Source organism: Neophocaena asiaeorientalis, unplaced genomic scaffold, assembly GCF_003031525.2.
Source record: "Neophocaena asiaeorientalis asiaeorientalis breed wild unplaced genomic scaffold, Neophocaena_asiaeorientalis_V1.1 scaffold19, whole genome shotgun sequence".
NCBI classification, from domain to species: Eukaryota; Metazoa; Chordata; class Mammalia; order Artiodactyla; family Phocoenidae; genus Neophocaena; species Neophocaena asiaeorientalis.
The window spans coordinates 5,738,455-5,759,965 of NW_020173388.1; the positions used below are offsets into that span (position 1 = coordinate 5,738,455).

The window sequence follows — 21,511 nt, forward strand, 5'->3', positions numbered from 1 at the left end:
TCTGTTCTTTGAGTCGGGGTCAACGCCACCAGCTCCCAGAGACACTCCCCTCTGTGGGTCCGCGACCCCTCTGCTGGGGGGCGGTGCCGCGCCTGCGGGAGCGCGTGTCCGAGGAGCCGTCGGCGAGTGGAAGTGGAAGAACGAAAGCGACCTGGGGGAGGTAGCGAGGCCTCACGTGCGCGCTCCCGCCATCCAGCCCGCGTGCTCGCGCGCCCGCTCGCCTGCCCGCCCTCCCGGAAGTCTCGCGATGCCGTAGCCCGGTGCTCCCGCTGCAGGAGGCGCAGGCTGTTGCTGTGGTTGCCTGAGTTGCTGCTGCGGCGGCGGCGACGGCGGCGGAGGCGGTGGCGGCGGCGGCGCTGGTGGAGGTGTCGGCTCTTGGGCGGATGTTGACATTGTGTTGTTGTTATTGCTGACGGTAATGGCGGCGGCGACGGCCGGGACCCCATCTCCTCTGTAGCCGACGCCGAGACAGCCCGGAGTGAACTCCGCGGCCTCGGAGCCCGCGGCAGCGACTCCCTTCAGCCTCCGCCGCCTTGCCAGCCCGTATCCCGGCCTCAGCCTCTGGACAGGCCCCTTCGGGCAGGGGGCCTCGGAGGCTCAGGATGGCGGATTTCGACGAGATCTATGAGGAGGAGGAGGACGAGGAGCGGGCCTTGGAGGAGCAGCTGCTCAAGTACTCGCCGGACCCGGTGGTGGTCCGCGGCTCCGGTCACGTCACCGTGTAAGGCCCGGAGGAGGGCGAGGGCGAGGACGGGAGGTGCAGGGCTGGGGCGGGCCCCTTACTCCGCGGGGGCCCTCCCGCCCCGGTGTGCGTCTGGTGTCGGAGGCCTGCGGGAGGAGTAGGCGACCAGGAAGTGAAAACTTGCTTTATTTTCATTGGTTTCGGTCTCTGAAGTGGGGACAGACGGTGCCCTCCCTCCCACCGCACCCCTCTTAGTAGGCCCTTCGGGCCTGGGCGCCTTGACGGATCCCAGAAGGAACGTTATTCTTCAGGGTCTGCCCTTCCGGCCACCCCTTCAGCTTTGGGGTGGAAATACGCGTTTCTGAGGTGTCTCCCCCTGTTTTCTCATCCAGTTACCCTGTGCTTCTGTCTCCTCGTCTGTGCCTTTGAGCCTAGTGACATATGGCTCAGAGGCCAGATCTGGGCCGGGTGAGACCCCAGTGACGATCGGTAATGAGTGGTTCCCTGTCCTTGTGTATTTCACACACCCACAGGTCTTCCCAGTTTCTTGCAGAGTCAGTTTCTGCGGAACTAGTGCAAGTTCCTGTAATTGTATATGATAAAAAGTATAGATGAACGTATATATTTAAGATGCAGAACGATGTATGCTTACACATAATTTAAAAAATCTGTGATGGGCACACACCGCTCAGGTTACTGAGGGTTCTCAGTAATCTAAGTCCCTCCTTTGGGCATGAACTCTGGGATGGCTTCTTCATATGATAAGGGTTCCTGTAAGTCCAACTGGCAACATTTTAAAAGCGCAATATTATTCAAACAATAAGGAAGGAGAGCTTTCTGAAAGGTCATGACTAATAAAGGAATGTGAAGACTTGAACCAAATAATGAGCTGTCTGGAAGCAGGAAGTTTTGTAATGTTTCTCTGAGAAGTCCAGAGTTTTGTACAACTTGAAGTATTTATACTGTTTTTCATTTTAGATCTCTGTTCAAATCCTAGGTCAAACTTCATGCTTGTCAGATATCTCCCCACTTCACCCTTTTAGTAAAATAAAAGGGCCAGCAAGTCTGAGACTGGAACACTTTTCATTATATTTTTGGTTTAGGGTGAGTCGGTCTTGCAGTGAATAACTTTCAGTGAAACAGTAAGACTTTTCATATAAGATCGTCAGCAAAAACCCTTGCATTTCTCAATACATGATGTGACCAGCCATATTGTTGTTTGGGTGTGCTTATGTAATGCTTTGATTTCTTTAGCACCTGTTAGTTTATATTCAGGTGACTTAACCAGGGTGAAAACGCTGCCTAAGTGCTGTCACAGTGCCATGAGAAGACAATGGAATTTATCACCACAATAACAGTTACTTAGTATTTTAACTGTTATCACCAGCAGAATTAAGGAATATAACCAAATATAGTGGGATATTAAATCTTTTTTTTAAAACACATCACAGAAATTTTTAAGTCTTCAGAGCCTGCCATTTAAGTTTTGTTTGACTATTAGGACCTTTTTACATTCTTTTAAACCTAAGGAGTGCTTAAAGAAGAGTTTTCAAACTTTATCATGTTGTCTGCCCACCCTGCCCCTTACATTCCTCTTGTCAAAAAAAAAAAAGCTGGCAATATTTTATTTAAAAAGGTGCAACTATAGTTATAATGTTTCCTCTGTTAAAAGGAAAGAAAAGCTAAGTACTTTCTTGGGCATGATGGAAAATATAATAGGCGAAGTGCTCAGAACCAAATAGGTGATTAGTAAATTTGATTTTAGTTGGCTGCTTAGAGAGGTTAACAGAGTGGAGAGAATTAGTAGTGGTTCTCAACGTTAGTTGCCCATTAGAATCACCTGGGGAGCTTTAAAAAAAAAAAAGCCTTGTGCCCCAGTTGAAAGCCAGTTATCTCAGTGAGTGTCCCAGGCTTGCATAGCTTGTTTAAAAAGTTCCACAGGTGATTCAAATATGTACCCAGGATTGAAAACCACTATTCCAGAGCATAAGAGGAACTATATGCCACCAGTAAACAGTATGCCTTTCTACGAGGGGAGTTAATTTTTCTGCGATCTCCCTCAGCAACTTCCCTTTCTTTCCTGTTACCTTGGTTCCAGGCTCTGGGTTCAGATCTATCCTCTGCCACTTTTTGGGTAAATTATTTACATCTAAGACTCTTCATTTAAGATGGGGATAGTTATAGTCCCTCACTGTTAAAATTATTAAGGATTAATTGAGAAAATACATGCAAAGAATTCATCACATTGTATGGTAATGTGCTCAATAGATATTAGCCTTTATTATCATTCACACACACCGTGTTCCACTTTGAGAAACATAGGAGTAAAGCACAGTACTAAGAAATCCGAACTGCCGTTTTCAAACCTAATAGTGATTCACTTTAGTCTTGTTTTTCCATTTCTAGACAATTTGTATGAGGTTAAATTATTGTGTAAAATATTTCAGTGAGGATTAATAAGAATCTTTCTGCATTGAAAACCTAATCCTGTTTTGTGGTGCCATATATAAATATAGTAACAGTAATGCAAAACTTTTTTTACATGACTCTGTCATATATAATTCACAGGCTTACTGTGCCAATAGGAACCCAGTTAACACCTATAAAGTTTCTGAAATTGGTGTTTATGGGTTGCTATAGCTGTTGAGCATATTCAGTTTTTCTTGCCTTTAAGTACAAATGGGGGGACTTCTCTGGCGGTCCAGTGGTTAAGACTTTGCCTTCCAATGCAGGGGGTGTGGGTTTGATCCCTGGTTGGGGAGCTAAGATCCCATATGCCCTGCGGCCAAAAAACCAAAATATAAAATAGAAGCAATATTGTGACAAATTCAATAAAGACTTGAACAATGGTCCACATCAAAAAAAAAATCTTAAGTATAAATGGGAAGAGCTATTAAAATAGTTATAATAAGACTGGTTAATCACTGCAGCTGCCCTACCCCCTACCCATTTATTTAAACTAAGGAACTGTTCAGAGCCCTTTTCCCTTGAAAGGCAATTATAGTGTAATGTATAGAATCATCTGTAATACAGATCAATCTGAAAAGATACAGAGCCATCCATATGTGTTTTTCACAGATTTCACTTTTGAGTAGACCCTTATAGTTGAATATTTCTACTCTTTTTTCCCCCTATGATTTACTACATCGTATTATAATATTACTCTCATTTTAGACATCACTATATTCTCATATGATGTAATTTGGCACGTCATTATAGTGACGTGAGAAATTAAGTCACCTTCCATTTTCTACTACACAGGCAGGTCTTGGTTAGTTTTGTGGCATAATCAGATTTTGGGAACATAAGTATTTAAAATGTATAATTTGCCTAAACAAAGCCTGCTTTAATGTAGTTTCTAATAAAATATTTTCATGTTGACCCCAAATCAGGCTTAAGCTGTGTACCTCCATTAAGATCAGTATTCTTGGGCTTCCCTGGTGGCGCAGTGGTTGAGAGTCCGCCTGCCGATGCAGGGGACACGGGTTCATGCCCTGGTCCGGGAAGATCCCACATGCCGCGGAGCGGCTGGGCCCGTGAGCCATGGCCGCTGGGCCTGCGCGTCCGGAGCCTGTGCTCCGCAACGGGAGAGGCCACAACAGTGAGAGGCCCACGTACCGCCAAAAAAAAAAAAAAAGATCAGTATTCTTTCTTGATATTCTTCTAGATGAGTATAATAATTTCCTTCATTTTTGGATTTGCATGTAGCAATATGAAACAGGGTGGCAGCTCCAACAGGAAGAAATCTTGTGCAGAAGCATATTTTGAGGAAAGTGGCATTTGAAGGAAGAGAGGGAAATGATAAGTTACTGTTATTGCATAATGTTTATGTACATGTAATTTAAAAGGCTTGAACTCCCACTTCAATTAAAAGTAGATTTCCTGTTTGTGTGTGTGTGTGTGTGTGTGTGTGTATTATTATGTAATGAAGGTGAGGGGAAAAAACTGATTAACTTATTAGGTGGTATTGGCCAAATTTGTTAATATTTTTAAATTATGGCGTTCTTTGCCCCTTAGAATAAATTTGTGTAAAATATAATGATCATTTGTTGAAGAGTTTGATTTTTCACAATGATGATAGTGATGTGTTAATATAAAAATTAGAATTTAAAACTGGTTTTAGGCCAGTATTTCCTATCTAAACTATTATTATAACTGACATTAGTTCCTGTCTCATTTCATGCCCTCCTATATCAGAATCAAACTTGGAGCTTTCATAGGGCATGTATAATCTTTGACTTCTAACATAAGCCCAGTCATAGAGCCAACTTATTTTACTGGAGTTTGTTTCTAATTTCACTAAATTATTGTGTCTTCGGGTACTTTCTTCTGAGGTATAATCTTCCTGTCATGTCCACAAATAATTCCTCATCCTTTACCAGTTTTTATCAATGGCTGTGGGACATCACTCTCTTTGTCTTCATCTCAGTTAAGCTGTGAAAATTGAAAGATTTAGAAATGTGACTTGAAAAAATATAGGAACACTTTGGGATACAATAGGATCTTTGCATAGGAGACATCACAGGAACACTTTAGTGTATACTGACCTTTCAGATGGTAGAGTTAAAAAAAAATTGTCTTGAAATGTATTGGACCAAGACTGCTTCTAGATGCTGTGGTTAGCAACAAGAGACCTGAACATGATTTGCCCAAATAACAGATTCACTTTAGTTTAACAGTTTGTTTTAAATTTTATAACTCCCACCTCCTTTCTTCCACCTGACATAATTATTCCATTTTTAAAGATTAAATTTTTTGTTTGGAGATTTTTGAAGATCTTATTGATATTTCTGCACAAAGCTGGATAGTTCTTTGAGGGTAGGAATTATGCTTCTTGGTTTTTATTTCTCCATTGCTTCATATAGTGTCTGGAATGTTATAGGTCCTGAAATGTTCTCTAAATAAATGAGGTGATTGCATACATCTTTGGATCTTGTTAGAATTGTCAAAGGAATAACTGTTTTCTTCTTCTTTCTGTACCTACCAATGAAGGCAAACAATATTTTACAATAGAACACTTATGAAATCACATTTATAAGATAAGTGGCCAGTCTTATTTCATTGATTTATTTATTGGCTGTGCTGTGCAGCTTGCAGGAGCTTAGTTCCCTGACCAGGGATTGAACCCGTGCCCTCGGCAGTGAAAGCACAGAGTCTTAACCACTGGACCGCCAGGAAATTCTCTGGCTTCTCTTTTTTTTTTTTTTTGTAATGTATATATTCATTTATTAAAAATCCATGCACAAACATATTCATTTTTGTAAAAACACATACAAATGAAAAGATGCATGTTAAATACATTTAATTGATTGCCTAAGAGGAGAGGAAGAAAATACGAGCAATGTAAATAGGAATAAAAGGAAATTAATTCCCATGTCATATACCTATCATTTTAAAATAACAATAAAATAAGAATGCCAGGGAATTGAGAAGCCAGGATACCAAAGGCAAAGAAGAATAGGGGTTGATGCCCAAGTCTGGGCTTCTGTTTGCTCCACATGATTCACAGGGCAGGCTGATTCTTTTCTTAAAAAACAAAGTGTGGTGAATGTGAGGAAATTGTCAACTTAAAGTAGATACTTTTTTCCTAGAGAATTTTCTTACTCCGTATAATTTGAGAGGAAATTAGTTTGATTTAGAACATAGCATTGAATGTATCTCTGATAATATGAAGAAGAAAAAATGCTAAATGTTTTAACTGGATTAACTGCCAAAAATTCTCAATGGGTAAACTTTCTTGAAGAAATGAGAAATATGGTAGTAAACTGAAGTTTCAAAATTTTACTGTATTTGAATTTGAAATTCACATGATATTCCAATCCAAACAGTTCAATGTGGAATTTCTGCCAACAGATGTGAAATTAACCAGTACTTAAGATTTTTTATGTGTCTAGCTAAGTGGAATATAGGAACTAAATGGTGGGACATAAATGATATGAAATTATTTACCATGGTAAATAATCACATACTAAATATGATTATTCTAAATAACATTACTCTAAAAATGTTATATGAGAGCTGCTCTTGAATTCCAACTTGAGTTTATATTCCTAGCAGGTTAAACACCTAGGACATTAGACTAACTATATACTCAGAAGGGAATCTTTTAAGTCTCTCTAGTATCTATGTCTGGCTTAGCTTTCATATCTGTTATAAAGCTACTTAAGATTTCATTCACAATAAAATTAAGCTTTAAAATATAACAGCAACAGATGCTGTTAGGTATCCTTACTCCAGTATCTTCTGTGTAAGATTTGTTGGTGACTTTTCATAATTTGTTTCAGAATCCACTTGTAAAATCAGATCTTTTACCAGTGTTTCCGTGTTCATACAGTCTAGCTTAATCCCAGTACAATATTTTTTAAACTTGCCTGATTATCAGAGTCACTAAGGACATTTAAAAAAATATACATTTCGAGTTCTTACCCAAGACATCCCCAATCAGAATCTTTAGGGGAAGACTAGGAATTTTTATTTTTAATAAGACCTTGGGTGATTCTTATATCAGATGCATTTGGAAAACAATAGATGGTACTGTGGAAAGAGTGTGGTCTTGGATGTCAGGCAGATTGATTTCAGTTCTCAGAAACTTCCTAACTGTAACCATTAACCTTTCTGAACTTTAGTTTTCTCATCTGAAAAAGGGATATCTACCTCAGAGATTAGGTGTGACAGTCAGAAATAATTTATCTGATTACCTGGACCCATAGTAGGCATTCAGCAAATGATCACCATATATTTTGATATTTATCCCTTCATGCATATTTTTTGGTTAATCTTTACCGTTTTCTTGGAAATCAGTCTAAAATGTGACATATGCTTTCCTGCTTTAAAGCAAGAGCCTGAGCATAAATCAGAATTATCTGATTGAGTAGGGGAAACATCTAATCAAAAGAAGATACTAACAGATTGGTACACAGTGATGTTCTTCCAGGCTGTTGAGGTATTTTGGGGTTTGAGGATCTTCTCTAAATGGCACTTTCTTTTGAATTTCACATGTGAAAGATTTTGCTTTCTGTTTACATTCTTCTTTTCTTTCTAATTGATCAGCTGTAGGTTGGAAATGAGACAACCAACCTTATTAGAGCTATGTGTAAAAGTAAGAGAAGTTGGTTCTGAGTGCTAGACTTAGATGCTTGAATTTTAATACTTGGGTTTTAAGATACTTGTTTGCTCAGAGTATTTTTGACTAATCATTATCAACTGTCTTATTGAGGTTTCCTGATAAGTAATTTAACAAGTATTTATTAAATTTTATGCTAAATGTCATGTGAGGCTCTGGGTATATAGTTACGAATGAAACATGCATAGTTCTCTGCCCTCCTGGAGCTTACAACTAATAGACAAATTATGTCTGAGAAAATTGCTGTGAAGGAGACCATTAGAGTCTCTGATAGAAAATAATGTGATTAGGGAGAACCCCTCTGAGAAGGAAACATTTAGGAAGGGTGAAAGCGTCCTGTGAAGAGCATTGCAAGTCTGGAGAACAGCAAAATAAGTTCGGCTTCCCTGAGGAACTGAAAGGATACTACTGTATTGTGGCTAGAATGTAGGAAACAAAGGAGATAGTTTCTTGAAATGAGATTGGTGAGCTCAGGTAGGGGCCAGAAAGGATTGCAGAGAGATTAGAGTGAAACTAGGAAGAGTAGTTAGGAGCTCTTGGAACAATAAAGATGAAATGATAGTGGCCTGGTCTAGGGTGATGGACTTCAGATAAAGGAGGTATTTCAGTTCTAACTGTAAACCATCAAATTTAGCAACTTTCCTATGAGGTATGGCAGAACTTGCATTGGCCCCTTTTGCCATCTCATTCCCCAATTGTGGTATTTTTTGTTTTGTTTTTGGTTTTTGTTTTGGCTTTGTGGAGGGTGAGGTCAAAGAACTGTGGCTGCCCTTACTGTTGACTGGAGACTGTCTTGATGACATACCTACATTTCCTGTTCTGCTGCCACATGGCAGCTAGTATGCCAAGAGAACAGGATGTTGCAGAAGTGGAGAGGGGCTTTCCCACAAGATCGTGGATTTTGAAGCTACAAGATGTGTGATGTTTGACAATGATCTGTTCATTAGGAGGAAAACACTGTGCTTTTTACATGCTTACACTTAAAACTGAATTGTCTACATAAGGATTGAAATTTTCTCAAAGATCTGGAAAAATGATTTTCTTCTTGAGCTCTTTTCCATCCTACATCTAGTAAGTGAAGTTTACTTAGGGTAGAGTTGGTTGGACTTTGTGTTAACTTACCTTTGTTCTTTTGATTGATAAGAAGTGAATGTTTATGTGTATCTCTGTTTGTCTGTCTTGTCTGTCTTTATGCTTCCTGCAAGAGCATCTTGTTTTATTCTCTTTGATCTTGCATTGTATTGATAATTACAATGGAGTCCTTGATTAGTGCAGTGAAGGAGTTCCTGTGTATCCAGCCTTCTTTCTCTGCCCTTTCTAAACTATTCAATTATAAATGTTACTTGAAATTGATATGTTGGTAGTCTGTACTATAAACCAATTCAACTATATATTATTTCTTAAATGAACATAATTTATCATTGTATTGCTCATAGTATTTATATAAATATGAAGAATATTCTACAATATATATAAATTTATATAAGGTCTTTTTTCCTTGGTCTGGTACAGGTAATGTAAAGTAGTTGAGTTGGATTAGTTGAATCTCTAAATCATCAGACGTTAATACCATGAAGTTTAATCAGTATACATTTACGTAACTTTATTGCTTTATATGTAATCGTCTCTTAATACTTGAAAATAGCTTAATAATTGAAAATTAGTAAAATTCTAATGCTAGAATATTATAGAACTGTGTATAATTATGAGGTTATGATAGACTGATTGTAATACATGATTTAAATAAATTTTTGATTTCACTAGTTTATGGATGAGATTATACTTTCACAGAGCTGGTTGAACCCAAATGTACAGAATTTGGTCACACAGTTAAAATTTTTAGAGTTATATTATGAGACATATATATGTCTCCAACTCCAGGGGTTCTGTATCTTCTGGGTAAATATAGTACACTTTCAGTTCTATCCTTCCATGAGCCACATTGATATTCAGATGTGTATTAAGGCAGCCAGATGAATTTAAACCGTGATTTTTATGCATTGAAATCTGTTAATTTCGTCTATGGTTATGGCTTCATCTCCCAAAATAGCGAAAAAGCTGATTCCATTGAGCTCAGAGTTCAGCATTAGGAAATAAGTGTTGTCTTCACTTGCCATTTGCATAACCCATGTGTTCAGGTTGAATCTGAAATTTCTAGTTCATATGTGTTGTCATATCGACAGGAAGATAAAATTCTCTTAGTCTATAGATTTGTACAGGTCAAGTGTCTCAGAGTTCAAAATATCCAAAACTGAATTTATAATCTTCCCCCCAAATCAGCTTCAAGTGCAGCCTTCCCATTTTCAGTTGATGACAGACCTGGCATCCTATTTGCTTAGACTAAAAAATCTGTGACACATTCTTGATGTCCCCGTTTCTCTTTCACTGCCTATAATCTGTCAAGAAATCAATCTGTTGGCTCCGTCTTCAAAATATATCCAAAATCTGACCACTTTTTACCATCTGTACTGCTGGTGTGAGTTATCATTCTCTCTTCTGCCTTGTACTCAATACTTTTCTTCCCCCTGCTCCCACCTTTGCCTCTCAACCTTTACAGTCTCTTTGGTACATCTGCCACAGTGATTCTTTTAAAACATAAGTCAGATCACATCTCTTTTCTGTATCAAGACTCTCTGAAGCTCCCCATCTTCAGAATTAAAGTTCCTTTTAATGGCCTGTAAGACCCTACCTGATCTGGCCCATTTCTCTGCCTTCTACCATTCTTTCACTTGTTTACCCCAGTCTAGGCACACAAGCCTCCTTTCCATTCCCTGAGTTATTCTAGGCACACTTCTGGTTAGGGCTTTGCACTGGCTGGTTCCACTTTCTGGAATATTCCCCTCCAGATACCCAAATGGCTAATTCCTTCACCTTCAGATCTTTCACAATTATCTTAATGCATCCTACCCTACTTTCTACTTAAAATTAAAACTCCTCTACTTCCTCTTACTCTGTGCTTTCTCTTTTTTCATAGTGCTTCCTCTGTCAGAACGTGAGGTGAGCCAGGCTTGGTAGAGTACAAACTTTAGACAACCTTCTCTTGCAAAGAGGAAAACTCTCAAACTTTTTTGACAAGAATATATGTTTAAAACTTTCTTGCTTTTTTACAGCAGCTGTTCCACCTATAAAATGTGAACCTAGAAAATATTGCCTTTTTTTTTTTTTTTTTTTAAAAACTTTGAGACTGCATTTGACTTTTGGGCCATAAATGATCCTCAGAAGCATGTTGTCTTACCCGAGGCAAATAAAACCAAAAGGTAGATTTGCTTTGTTGAGATAATATACCTAGTTCATACCTGAACCAGGGTTAGAATTCAGGCATTCTGTCTCTCCATTGTGTTGCTCTTATATTTTCACCACAGTAACTTCTTTGCGCTTTTCAAACTTTGTCTCACCTGCCTGGATTCCTGGCCTCATGCTTGCCCATGATGGCTACAACTGTTTAATTTTGCCTGAACCCAGCACCTCTCTATGTACCCTGTTTCCTCCACATTACCCCTGACCTTGAAGAGGTTGGCAGAAAGTTGGAATATCTTTGACAGTTAACAGTAGCCAGTTTTATCATCGGCTATTCTATTTGCTAAGCTATTTGAAGAGGATATTTGTGAAGTCATTGAGATCTGGGCATTCTCTAATTTAGCGTTATCTGTAGTGGACATTAAATGATAATGTTGTCAACTTTATTAGAAGGATGATAACCATAATAAAAACTAAGCATACATTTACATTGTTTTATAATAATAAAAGCAGTTAAACATACAGAGTTTATACTGTGCACTGTTGGTGCTTTATGTATATGAACTCATTTAATGAGTTAGGGGTGATTATTATCCCTGGTATATAAATAGGGAAACTGAGGCTCAGAAAAGGTAAACTTGCTCAAAGTGACACATCTAGAAAAGGCAGTATCAAGATTTCTATCAAGGCAGTCTGGCTCCAGGGTATTGTTTACTTAATTATTGCTTTTATTTTATTGAACCAGAGCAACAAACTTAAGCATTCTCTATATTATTCATCAACAGAAACACTTATAACAAAATCCTATACGTTTTGGGATTTTAGATACAAACGTGAAAAGCTCAAAAACGGATTTTTCCCCCCTAGATCCGTATGAGAATTTTAACATTTGTTATGTGTTAGTTTTATAATTTCTGTTTGATGGAAAAAGTTTTTTCCCTCCAATTCTCAAATATTTTCTCAATTTAGAGTTTCCAGTTCAAGGAGATAAACATTTTCTATGCTTACAGAGAAAGTTATTAGAGGCATTGTCCTGTAGTAGAAATTGCCCCGGGCTTGGGTTCAGGAGAATAAGGCTCTAGCCTAGATCCTACATATTAATTAGCTATGAGACCCAAGCTGTTTGCCTTTTATGCATCAATTTCTTCATCTGTAAAATTAAATGTTTGGATAAATGATAGTTGTGGTCCTTTCTAGCTCTCAGATTCTGAGATTCTGTTGTGGAATTAGGAATTATTTTTTTCTATTTAATTTTAAAATTCTTTACAGTATACTTAATATATATTTAAATATACTTTAAAAATCCTTAAAATATACTCTAAAATATACTTTAAAACTAGTAGAATTATCTTGAAATCTAGGCATGTCAATTGCACATATATTTCCTTAGGCTGAGTTAAAAGTAAAAACAAAACTCCTTTAATCATCTACTTTTTCTTCAGGTTTAATGCTTTTTCTAATTATAATGAAAAACATAAAGATTATTAAAAATTGGAAAGTAGTACTTCCCAGTGAAGCAGAAAATAAACCATCTATAATCACCAAGAGGAAAAGGTCATTTAATATTTTGGTGTATTTGTTCCTAGTCCTTATTAAAATATTTTGTTTAGTTTAAAATACTAATATATGTAATTTTTGAAAATTTGGAAAACATGAAATTATGAAAATGAAATGTCACCCGTAATATTTTTGCCTAGGGTTAGCCACTATTAATATTTTGATGGATAAACTTTTTCTGTTTTTCTGTGTATATATAAATATTTTCATTAAAAATTGAGACCATACTTATAAAGTATTTTGTACTCTGCATTTTTCATTTAACACATCGGGAACATTTGCCAATATTATTACAGGTTCTTACATAGTCTGAAACATTAGGCTCTGTTAGATTTCAAAGAACAGAACCACCCAGGGGGCCTTAAGCAGTGCACGTTTTTTGTAAGAATGCATGGAGACTAAAGACAGGAAACTTTGCCATTGTATAGCCAGACTTCAAGGAGACTGGAATATTACTATTTTGGATAATTGAGTGCAGCTCTGGTGATGAAGTTATTCTGTCATTTTTCTCAGCAGCAAGTGTCCTTTGGTCTAGTGGTCTGTCACAGCGACTTACCTTCTTTCAGTTCTAGCTTCTGCTGTTGCAGTCGTGAACTGGCAGACTCCTTTTTGCCTCTGTCTCATAGTTTCTGCTTACTGTTGGCTTCAGCTTATTCTTTTTTTTTAAAATTCTTTTTAACCTCTACTTATCCATGACTTTACTATATCTCCGCTTCCGCTTAAGCTTCATGTTGCCAGCTATTGTCTCTTATTCAGATACCTCAAGAAAGGATCAGATTGAGTTAGTTAATGTTGTCCAAGTTGGGTAGGCCCTGCCATCCCATATGCTGCTAGCCAGCCCAGGAATTAGCTGTTCTTAAAGCAGATGCCTGTTTGTGGTCTAATTCACCAGAGCTTAGGGAGCTCCTAGTCAGGCACGCAGAGTAACAGGCTACTCTCTAGTGTACATGGTTTTGAGCTGTGTAGTATCTTTCAAATTGGTATATCATAATTAATTTCATACAGTTTTAGTCTTTCTATTGTTTTAAAACCTTCACTGTTAAAAATAGCACTGCAACTCAGAAACAAGGAAAATAAACATAGCACAAAACAAAGTTGAAGAAATCAGGTTCTTGTACTTCTGTATTTAAAAGACAAAATTCGAAATAACAATGCATTAGTGAATTCTAAGAGACATTAATATGAGGAGATACAAGGAACACAGAAAAATTAAAAATCGAAGTTAAAAAGAAGTCTGGGATTATGTAGACTAGAACTACAGAAAAGGTTGAAATGCATTCAGGAAAGCTATTGATTAGTGAACCCCAAACTTGTTTACTTATGATAACATACCTAGTTAATGCCAAATAAAAGATTCAAGTAGAAAAAAAATTATATTGATGTTATTGTATATTATAAAATGTGTTTGCATAGCAATTACTGTACATCTGCTGAAAAACAGTCCTATTTTAAGAAACAACAAATGAAACAAAATGTCTTTAATACTCCCTCACCAAAATAGCACTGCAGAATACTTGATTATTCGTGAACATATCTGTGCCACTGTAATTATTTTCTTCTAATACATTTCTAGAAGTAGAATTATTAGGTCAAAAGGTATGAACTTTTTTTAAGACTCTTTTTACATACTATCAAATTGTGCGCTTGAAGGGTCTTTCATTTTATAAGTTTTTTTCCTTTACATTCTAGATCATATGTTACATGTATGTTTTTGTATTTTCTTTTTATTTAACAGTATATTATATGTACTTTCCATGTTATTAGTTTGCAAACTTCATTTTTAATAGTTGTCTAATATTATGCTGAGATACTGTAATTTACTTAACATTCCCATTATTTTATTCTTCTCTATTGTGAATAAAGTTTCAGGGAGCTTGTTTATGCATATATTTTTATTCACATTTCAGATTATTTTTTAGGCAGGATCCCTAAAGGAGAAATTACTGTGCCAAAGGTATAAATATTTTTAATGCCAAATTGATTTCTGGAATGGTTGTAATAATTTATAGTTCCACCGACAGTACATGATATTTTCCATCTTAAGACCTTCTTGCCAACATAAAGTGTTTTTTTTAATTTCATTTATTAGCCTTTGTAGATAACTAAGATGCCACCCGTCTTGAATTATACCTTTTAAAATTATTAAGTGCTACTTCTAGTCTTTTGGCTTAACAGAATGTTAGGTTATTAGGTTTGAAGGGAGTTCAGCTTCCTACCCATTACTCTTCTTTCCAGCATATCAAATTATTATTTTAAGAAATTTGGCCTTTCCATTACTGTCCAGGGCCAACTGTACTTTGACTTAGAATAAACTAAATTATTATTATTATATTTTAAAACTTTAAACTTGAAGGAACATAATGGATAAAAGGAGTAATTTATAATGCTGTCCAGTTAAACTGAAACATACCTCTCATTTTCATTGCTAACAAACCCCACCTCCCGCCAAACTTAAAAAAACAAAACCAGCACCACCACCCCCCAAACCGGAACTAAGGTAGTATCAAAATTAAGTAACTTATGTCACATAAAAACCATCAAAGATGATATTTTGTAGTTATATTAACAAACATGAAGTGTGTGGCTTTTCTTATCCATTTAATAAAAAAGGATGGTTTTGTTAAAACTTTATCTGACAGTATTTTTTGGTTGGCACAGCAAAGGAGGTATTTGCTGTAGCCAATAACAAGTAAAAGATTTGCCACTCTGGTACTCAAGCTCTTTGCTAGGAGAAAGCATGCTATATTAAGTGGGACTCACTGAAGAGAGTGTTTTCAGCTGTTCTGTTGAGAGCAGTCTCATCTGTAAAGAAATGTGAATTAAACCCTGGATTGTAGTGGTTTGAATAATGAATGGGAGGTGAGATAAAGAGGTGAATGTGGGAAGACTCTTTCAAGACACTGGATGAGGAAGGAGAAGAGATGGATGCCATCATACCTTGAGGGAGAAGAAAATAGGGGTTCAGATTCTCAGGCTGGGTAGACTTATGCAGGATTGTAAGCTATGTGTAAGGAGCCAGAGAGAGGGAGAAACGAGTGGATTGCAGAGGAGACTGAAGGAGATGCAACCAGGAGCAAATGATTAGTTTGCCTCCATTGAGAAAGATGGTAAAGATACTGAAAACATAGGTAAATCTAAAAATGAAAGGGAGAGAAGGCAAAGCAGTTTATGTTCTTGATCTTTTTTCCTCTGGTTGGAGGAACCATGGTTATCTGCAAAAAAGTGGGTTGGGAGGATAAGGCTGAGCACATAGAGGAGCAATTGTGAAGTATGGAAAAGGGAGTTGATTAGGAATGAATGAAGATTGCTATAGCATTAATCTAACTGAAGTTAGAAATAATTTGTATGATTTTTTTCTATTGTAGCTCCAGGCAGTGGGAATTGAAGTGAAGAAAGTAAACATTTCGATTAAATTGAATTGACAAGAGACACTCTAGAGGTGCAGAAAATAAAGGGTTTTGTTGGAGTATGGTTAAATGATTGATTATGTAGTTCTGGCAGATAAAGGAGGAAGTGGAGTCATAGGGAGCAGATTTGGAGTAGAAAAGCAAGGAGGAGTGGTAAGGAGTAGGTTACAACCAGAGACAAAAAAGCAAATTTGATAAGGGTGGGAGAAATGAAATGATTGATGGTAGTGGTAAGAGGAGAAATTTACAGTTCAGAATTTCAGAGGTGATACAGTTCCAGATGATGGCGTGGGTTGCTGAATTAAATAGAGGTGAATTTCCTCAGAATAGGTGAGGTCAGTTAATCCGTTAGGTTTTGGTGCTGAGTACTGAATTATTTGGGATGAAGACAAGAGTTCTTGTAGAAAGAAAAAACTGTGATGTGAATGTCTGTGTCATTAGAGAGTGTGAAGTTGTGCCAAAAAGAGCACAGCAGACTTGAGACTGCTATCCTTAAAAAGCCTTGCTTGCTGTGTCGGCTTTTGGTTGGTTGTCTGAGAACTTGGACTTTGGAAGCATTCCCAGTATGCCCAGAATTGATAAGAATGGCTCACTGTGCCTAAACTGTTTGTACAAACAGTATGGTGTATACTGAACACCTGCTTTCCTTCTGGGAGTCTGGAATTTTGGTACATGCTAAGTAGAGGGGGCCTACGTGACTAGTCCATGGTAAAAGCTTTGGCACTGACTCTCTAATGACCTTTCCTGGTAGAAAACATTATACACATGTTGTGAAAACTAGTTGCAGGAGGAATTAAGCACATCCTGTGTTCTTCACTGAGAACAGACTCTTGCACGCTTGCTTCTGGTTTCCTCTGGATTTCACCCCATATGCCTTATCCCTTTGCTGATTTTGCTTTGTATCCTTTTGCTGTAGTAAATCTAGCTGTGAGTATAGATTTATACTCACAGGACTGTATGCTGAGCCCTGTGCGTCCTCCTAGTGAATCATCAAATCTGAGGGTGGCCTTGGGGACCCCCAGCACAGAGGGAGCGACCTGGAAGGCTGAAAATGACGGTTGGGCTTGGAACAATGTGGAAATCGTGTGCATCAGAGGAGAGAGCAGTGGTGTGGAATTTTGCAATGAGGAGGTAGTGGAATGTAGACATTTCTTCTTGCTTGGAAATTATTTAGCAAATATTTCATGAATATTTATCAGGCATTGGACCAGACATTTAGGATATAAAGATTATTAAGATATTGTGCCTACCTATAACCAACTCATTGACTGTCAGGGTAGGGAGTTAGGCTTATGACATAATTATAATGAGATATGATAAGGACTGTGCAAGAGAGAATATAGTCAAGTATTATGAGGACATGGAAGATGGAGTCTGGAAGATGAACTCCAGGGAATGAGCTATAGTTGAGAATTTCTAAGGAAAGAGTGTCATTTCAACAGGATTTTTGGTTAAAGTGAAGAAAAAAAAATTTTTTTTAAAGAGAAGATATAAATAGGTATCCAGGTAGCAGATCAATAAATCAGGGGTTCCAAAGTTAAATATTAAAAGAGGTTTGGAAGGGGAAGAATCTATCAGGAAAGGGAAGTTCTGAATTAGATGAAGACGAGAGTGCAGGGTAACAGATTAGTTTACTCTTTGAATTTTGGCTATAGATTTAGGAACGAGGCGACAGTGAAATGGAAGTAAGTGAGTAAAACAAGCCTATTTCAAGATTCCATTTAGATTTAGGTGTAAAGTTGCAGTCCCTTTGCTGAGCTTTACCAGGTGTAAGAGCTTTGAAAATTACCTCAGTTTATATAAAAGTAAAAATTGGGGGAATTCCCTGGCGGTCCAGTGGTTAGCACTCTGCACTTTCACTGCTGAGGGCCCATGTTCAGTCCCCGGTCGGCAAACTAAGATCTCGCAAAAAAAAAAAATAATAAATAAAGTAAAAATTGGCCTCTTACCTGCTTGCTTCCTTTCTTTTTCTTGTTTTTTTTTTTTTGCCGCACTGTGCGGCATGCGGGATCCTAATTCCCTGACCAGGGATTGAACCCGTGCCCCCTGCATTGGGAGCGCGGAGTCTTAACCACTGGACTGCCAGGGAAGTCCCATGCTTTCTTTCTTAAAAAAATTTTTTTAAAGCTATATAAGCCTTCTGTTGTAGGACTTTGTGATCATGAAATGTTACATAGAAGGTGCTCAATAGTTTGATTTGAATGAATTTCTCTTTTTCTCCAAGTACTAGTAGACTTGTAATAGGTAAAATAGGTTGTTTAATGTGTTTTATCTTCTTGTCATATATGTCATTCTTTGAAAATAGTTTAAATCGTTTATCACTTCTAAAGCCGTATTTTAAGAGTGATTAAGGACAAGACCTTTCATAGGAATAGATGTAGATGTACATGTCTACATTTTTCAGGCATCTAATGGACTGACAGTTAATAGGTATTGAATGGTAGATAAGACAGTTGTTGGTAGCACTTTTCCAGCCCTCGCTTTCTTCTTCATTTCTTCTCTCCCTCTTTCCTTCTACTTCCCCTTTCCAACTTTTCCCTGTATTTTTCCTTCTCCTGCTTTTATTGCTTATGCATACCAAGGACACCTATTAAAATCCACAGCCATTGCCTATCTCCATTAGTAACATTCAAAGCTAGGAAAAAAGTCATCTATTTTTTAAAAAATTTATTTTATTGAAGTATAGTTGATTTACAATGTTTTGTTAATTTCTGCTATACAGCAAAGAGATTCAGTTATACATATATATACATTCTTTTTCATATTTTTTCCATTATGGTTCATCACAGGATATTGAATATAATTCCCTTTGCTATACAGTAGGACCTTGTTGTTTATCCATTCTATATATTAAAATAATATGCTTTGAAGTTAGTTTTAAGGTATAGGTGGTAGCTCAAATTAACCATTTTTTTTGTTTTGTTGGTTAGTTATCATTCAGCCTCTTATTTATTTATTTATTTACTTATTTATTTTTTGCGGTACGTGGGCCTCTCACTGTTGTGGCCTCTCCCGTTGCGGAGCACAGGCTCCGGACGCGCAGGCTCAGCGGCCATGGCTCACGGGCCCAGCCGCTCAGCGGCATGTGGGATCCTCCCGGACCGGGGCACGAACCCGTGTCCCCTGCATCGGCAGGCAGACCCTCAACCACTGCACCACCAGGGAAGCCCCTATTTTTTTTAAGTAAAGCAAGACTATCACTTCAAGTAAAACAACTGATAGCATTTGTTGTCAATAATTCCAGCTTTCAGATGAAAATTGGAATTTGGGAAAACTTACATCAGCCTCTGTGAGCTTGACAGCTTCTCAATGCTTACGATGAGATCAGTGGTCATATATTAATGAATGTGATGATTCTGATATCACACGATGAAGTGTGTCAACGTTTGGAAATCTGCATAACTCAATCTACCAGTATTTTCCAAGGGACAAATATATGAAGTTATAAAATCAGGTATGGGTAAGAAAAAAAAAATCCATTTAAAATGCAAGATATACAGTGGATTTTAATTGAACAGAGTATTCAGAATTCATTGATAAAGCTTGTTTCCTCCTTACGAGAAATCCTTAATAAGGTAGCACTTAGCAAGTTTTGTTATAGTATCAAAGAATAGATACAATTTTCCAACTACATATCTGGTGAAACTCAATTTTCTTTATAAACATTAACCAAAAGAGCATATCACTACAGATTGAATGCAGAAAGAGATGTGAGAATTCAGCTGTCTTCCATTGTCTGACATTAAAGAGATGTGAGAAAATCTCACTAAAGTTTTTTGTTTTGAAAAATATTTCTCATAAAAACATTTTTGTTAGCGTAAAAATGAGCATTTTGGGCTCGTTTATGAATAAAAATTTTAAATGTTTTAGATATCTCAGTTCTAATGTATAATCTGAAATAGTGATAAATCTAAATCACATAAGCTTAAGCTCACTGAGGTCCTCAAGGATTTAAGAGACCAAAGAAGTCCTGACACCAAATGTTTGAACACCCCTTGTTCACCCAAATGTTTGAATATAGTAGAGTACTATATTCCAAATGGAAATGAGGAAAGGGTGCCTGGGTATCATGGCTCAATCTGCCTGTAATCATGAAGTACTTGATTTGAATATTAAATGTCTTTAAACATTTTTAAAGTGAAAGCAGATTGCAGTTGGGGTTTGCTCCTGTGGGCTGGGGAGACTCCAAGGCCTTCAACAGCAGCATCTTCTTGCCCCTCTTTACAGGTAGTCTTGTTGAGCAGGTGGGAAAGAAAAGTGAGGGGAAATGGGGCTTCCTTGGTGGCGCAGTGGTTAAGAATCCACCTGCCAATGCAGGGGACACAGGTTTGAGCCCTGGTCTGGGAAGAGCCCACGTGCCGTGGAGCAGATGAGCCCGTGTGCCACAACTACTGAGGCTGTGCTCTAGAGCCCGCGAGCCACAAGTACTGAAGCCCGCACAGCTAGAGCCCATGCTCCACAACAAGAGAAGCCACCGCAGTGAGACGCCCTCGCACCGCAACAAAGAGTAGCCCCCGCTCGCTGCAACTAAAGAAAGCCCCCGCACAGCACCGAAGACCCAACGCAGCCATAAATAAATAAAGGAAGGGAGAAAAGAGGGAAGAAGGGAAGGCTGGTGGCAAAGCTAAGCACTCCCATCTATTGTGAACCATGTCATTCTTTTGGGGGTGAGGTGAAGAAAGAGAAAGGATTACTGTCTGTTGTTAAGACACAACAAAATTATGACTGAAGAGGAGAGTGCCTAAAGAATGTCCTTGGAACTGCTAGTTCTTACTCAGAAGAATAACTACTAGCCTGACTTACAAGGAGCCCTGGCTTGCAGGAACAGCCGGGCAATTAGCTGGTAGTGCTCCCTGGGCAAAGCATCAACACTCAGCCTTATTATAAGGAAGTATCCAGGCTTGGAAAAGAAAGGAAATTAAGGTTTATACTCATACTGGATTGCTCCCTCTAAATTAGCATATTACTGGCAAACTATAGGTATTTGATAAAATAATCTGTTCCAAATATTTAATGGCTAAAGGTGGAAGGGGAAGATACTTATCTCTAGGAGACTTGGAGGTATCTGGTTGTTGCTTTTCTAAAAAAATTTGAGGACCAGTTGGAAGGAGATGGTTAATTGCAATAATAAACATGGTTGAAATGAAACCTGTTGCTTGAAGGAGAAGATCTTCAGACCAAGGGAGATAACACAAGAGATGGAAGTGTATAATCTAGAAGGTCCAGTATTCTATAAACATTTGTTGAATGGTATCTCCTCTAAGGCAAATAGATGAAAAGGGAGTCCATTATCTAGAGACCTCATAGAACTGTCAGCGAGTACTGCATACCTCTTCCTCATGCTAGGGCCTTTACAGTTGTAGGTGAGTTATCTGTAGGGGCATTTTCAAGTAGAACCACATTGCTCTGAGGCCCCCACAGAAAAAACAGGTTTAGCTCAGCGTCTTAGAAAGAGAATATCACCAATGCCAGAATTATATTAAACAGTAATGGTTGCCAATTTAC

At 38.0% G+C, this 21,511-nt stretch overlaps 1 protein-coding gene across 2 annotated transcripts in view; it reads left to right on the plus strand.

Annotated features, from left to right (window-relative positions):
• The first annotated feature begins 231 nt into the window (after window positions 1-231).
• The window catches only part of CHIC2 (cysteine rich hydrophobic domain 2), a 91,228-nt gene continuing 69,948 nt past the window's right edge, over window positions 232-21,511 (plus strand). The window contains exon 1 of one of the 2 annotated variants that reach the window (XM_024746655.1): window positions 232-721. In XM_024746655.1, the coding sequence (XP_024602423.1) occupies window positions 603-721 (119 nt within the window). In that variant the 5' untranslated portion in view covers window positions 232-602. The remainder of the gene's footprint in view (window positions 722-21,511) is intronic. The other variant, XM_024746656.1, reaches the window with a different exon arrangement.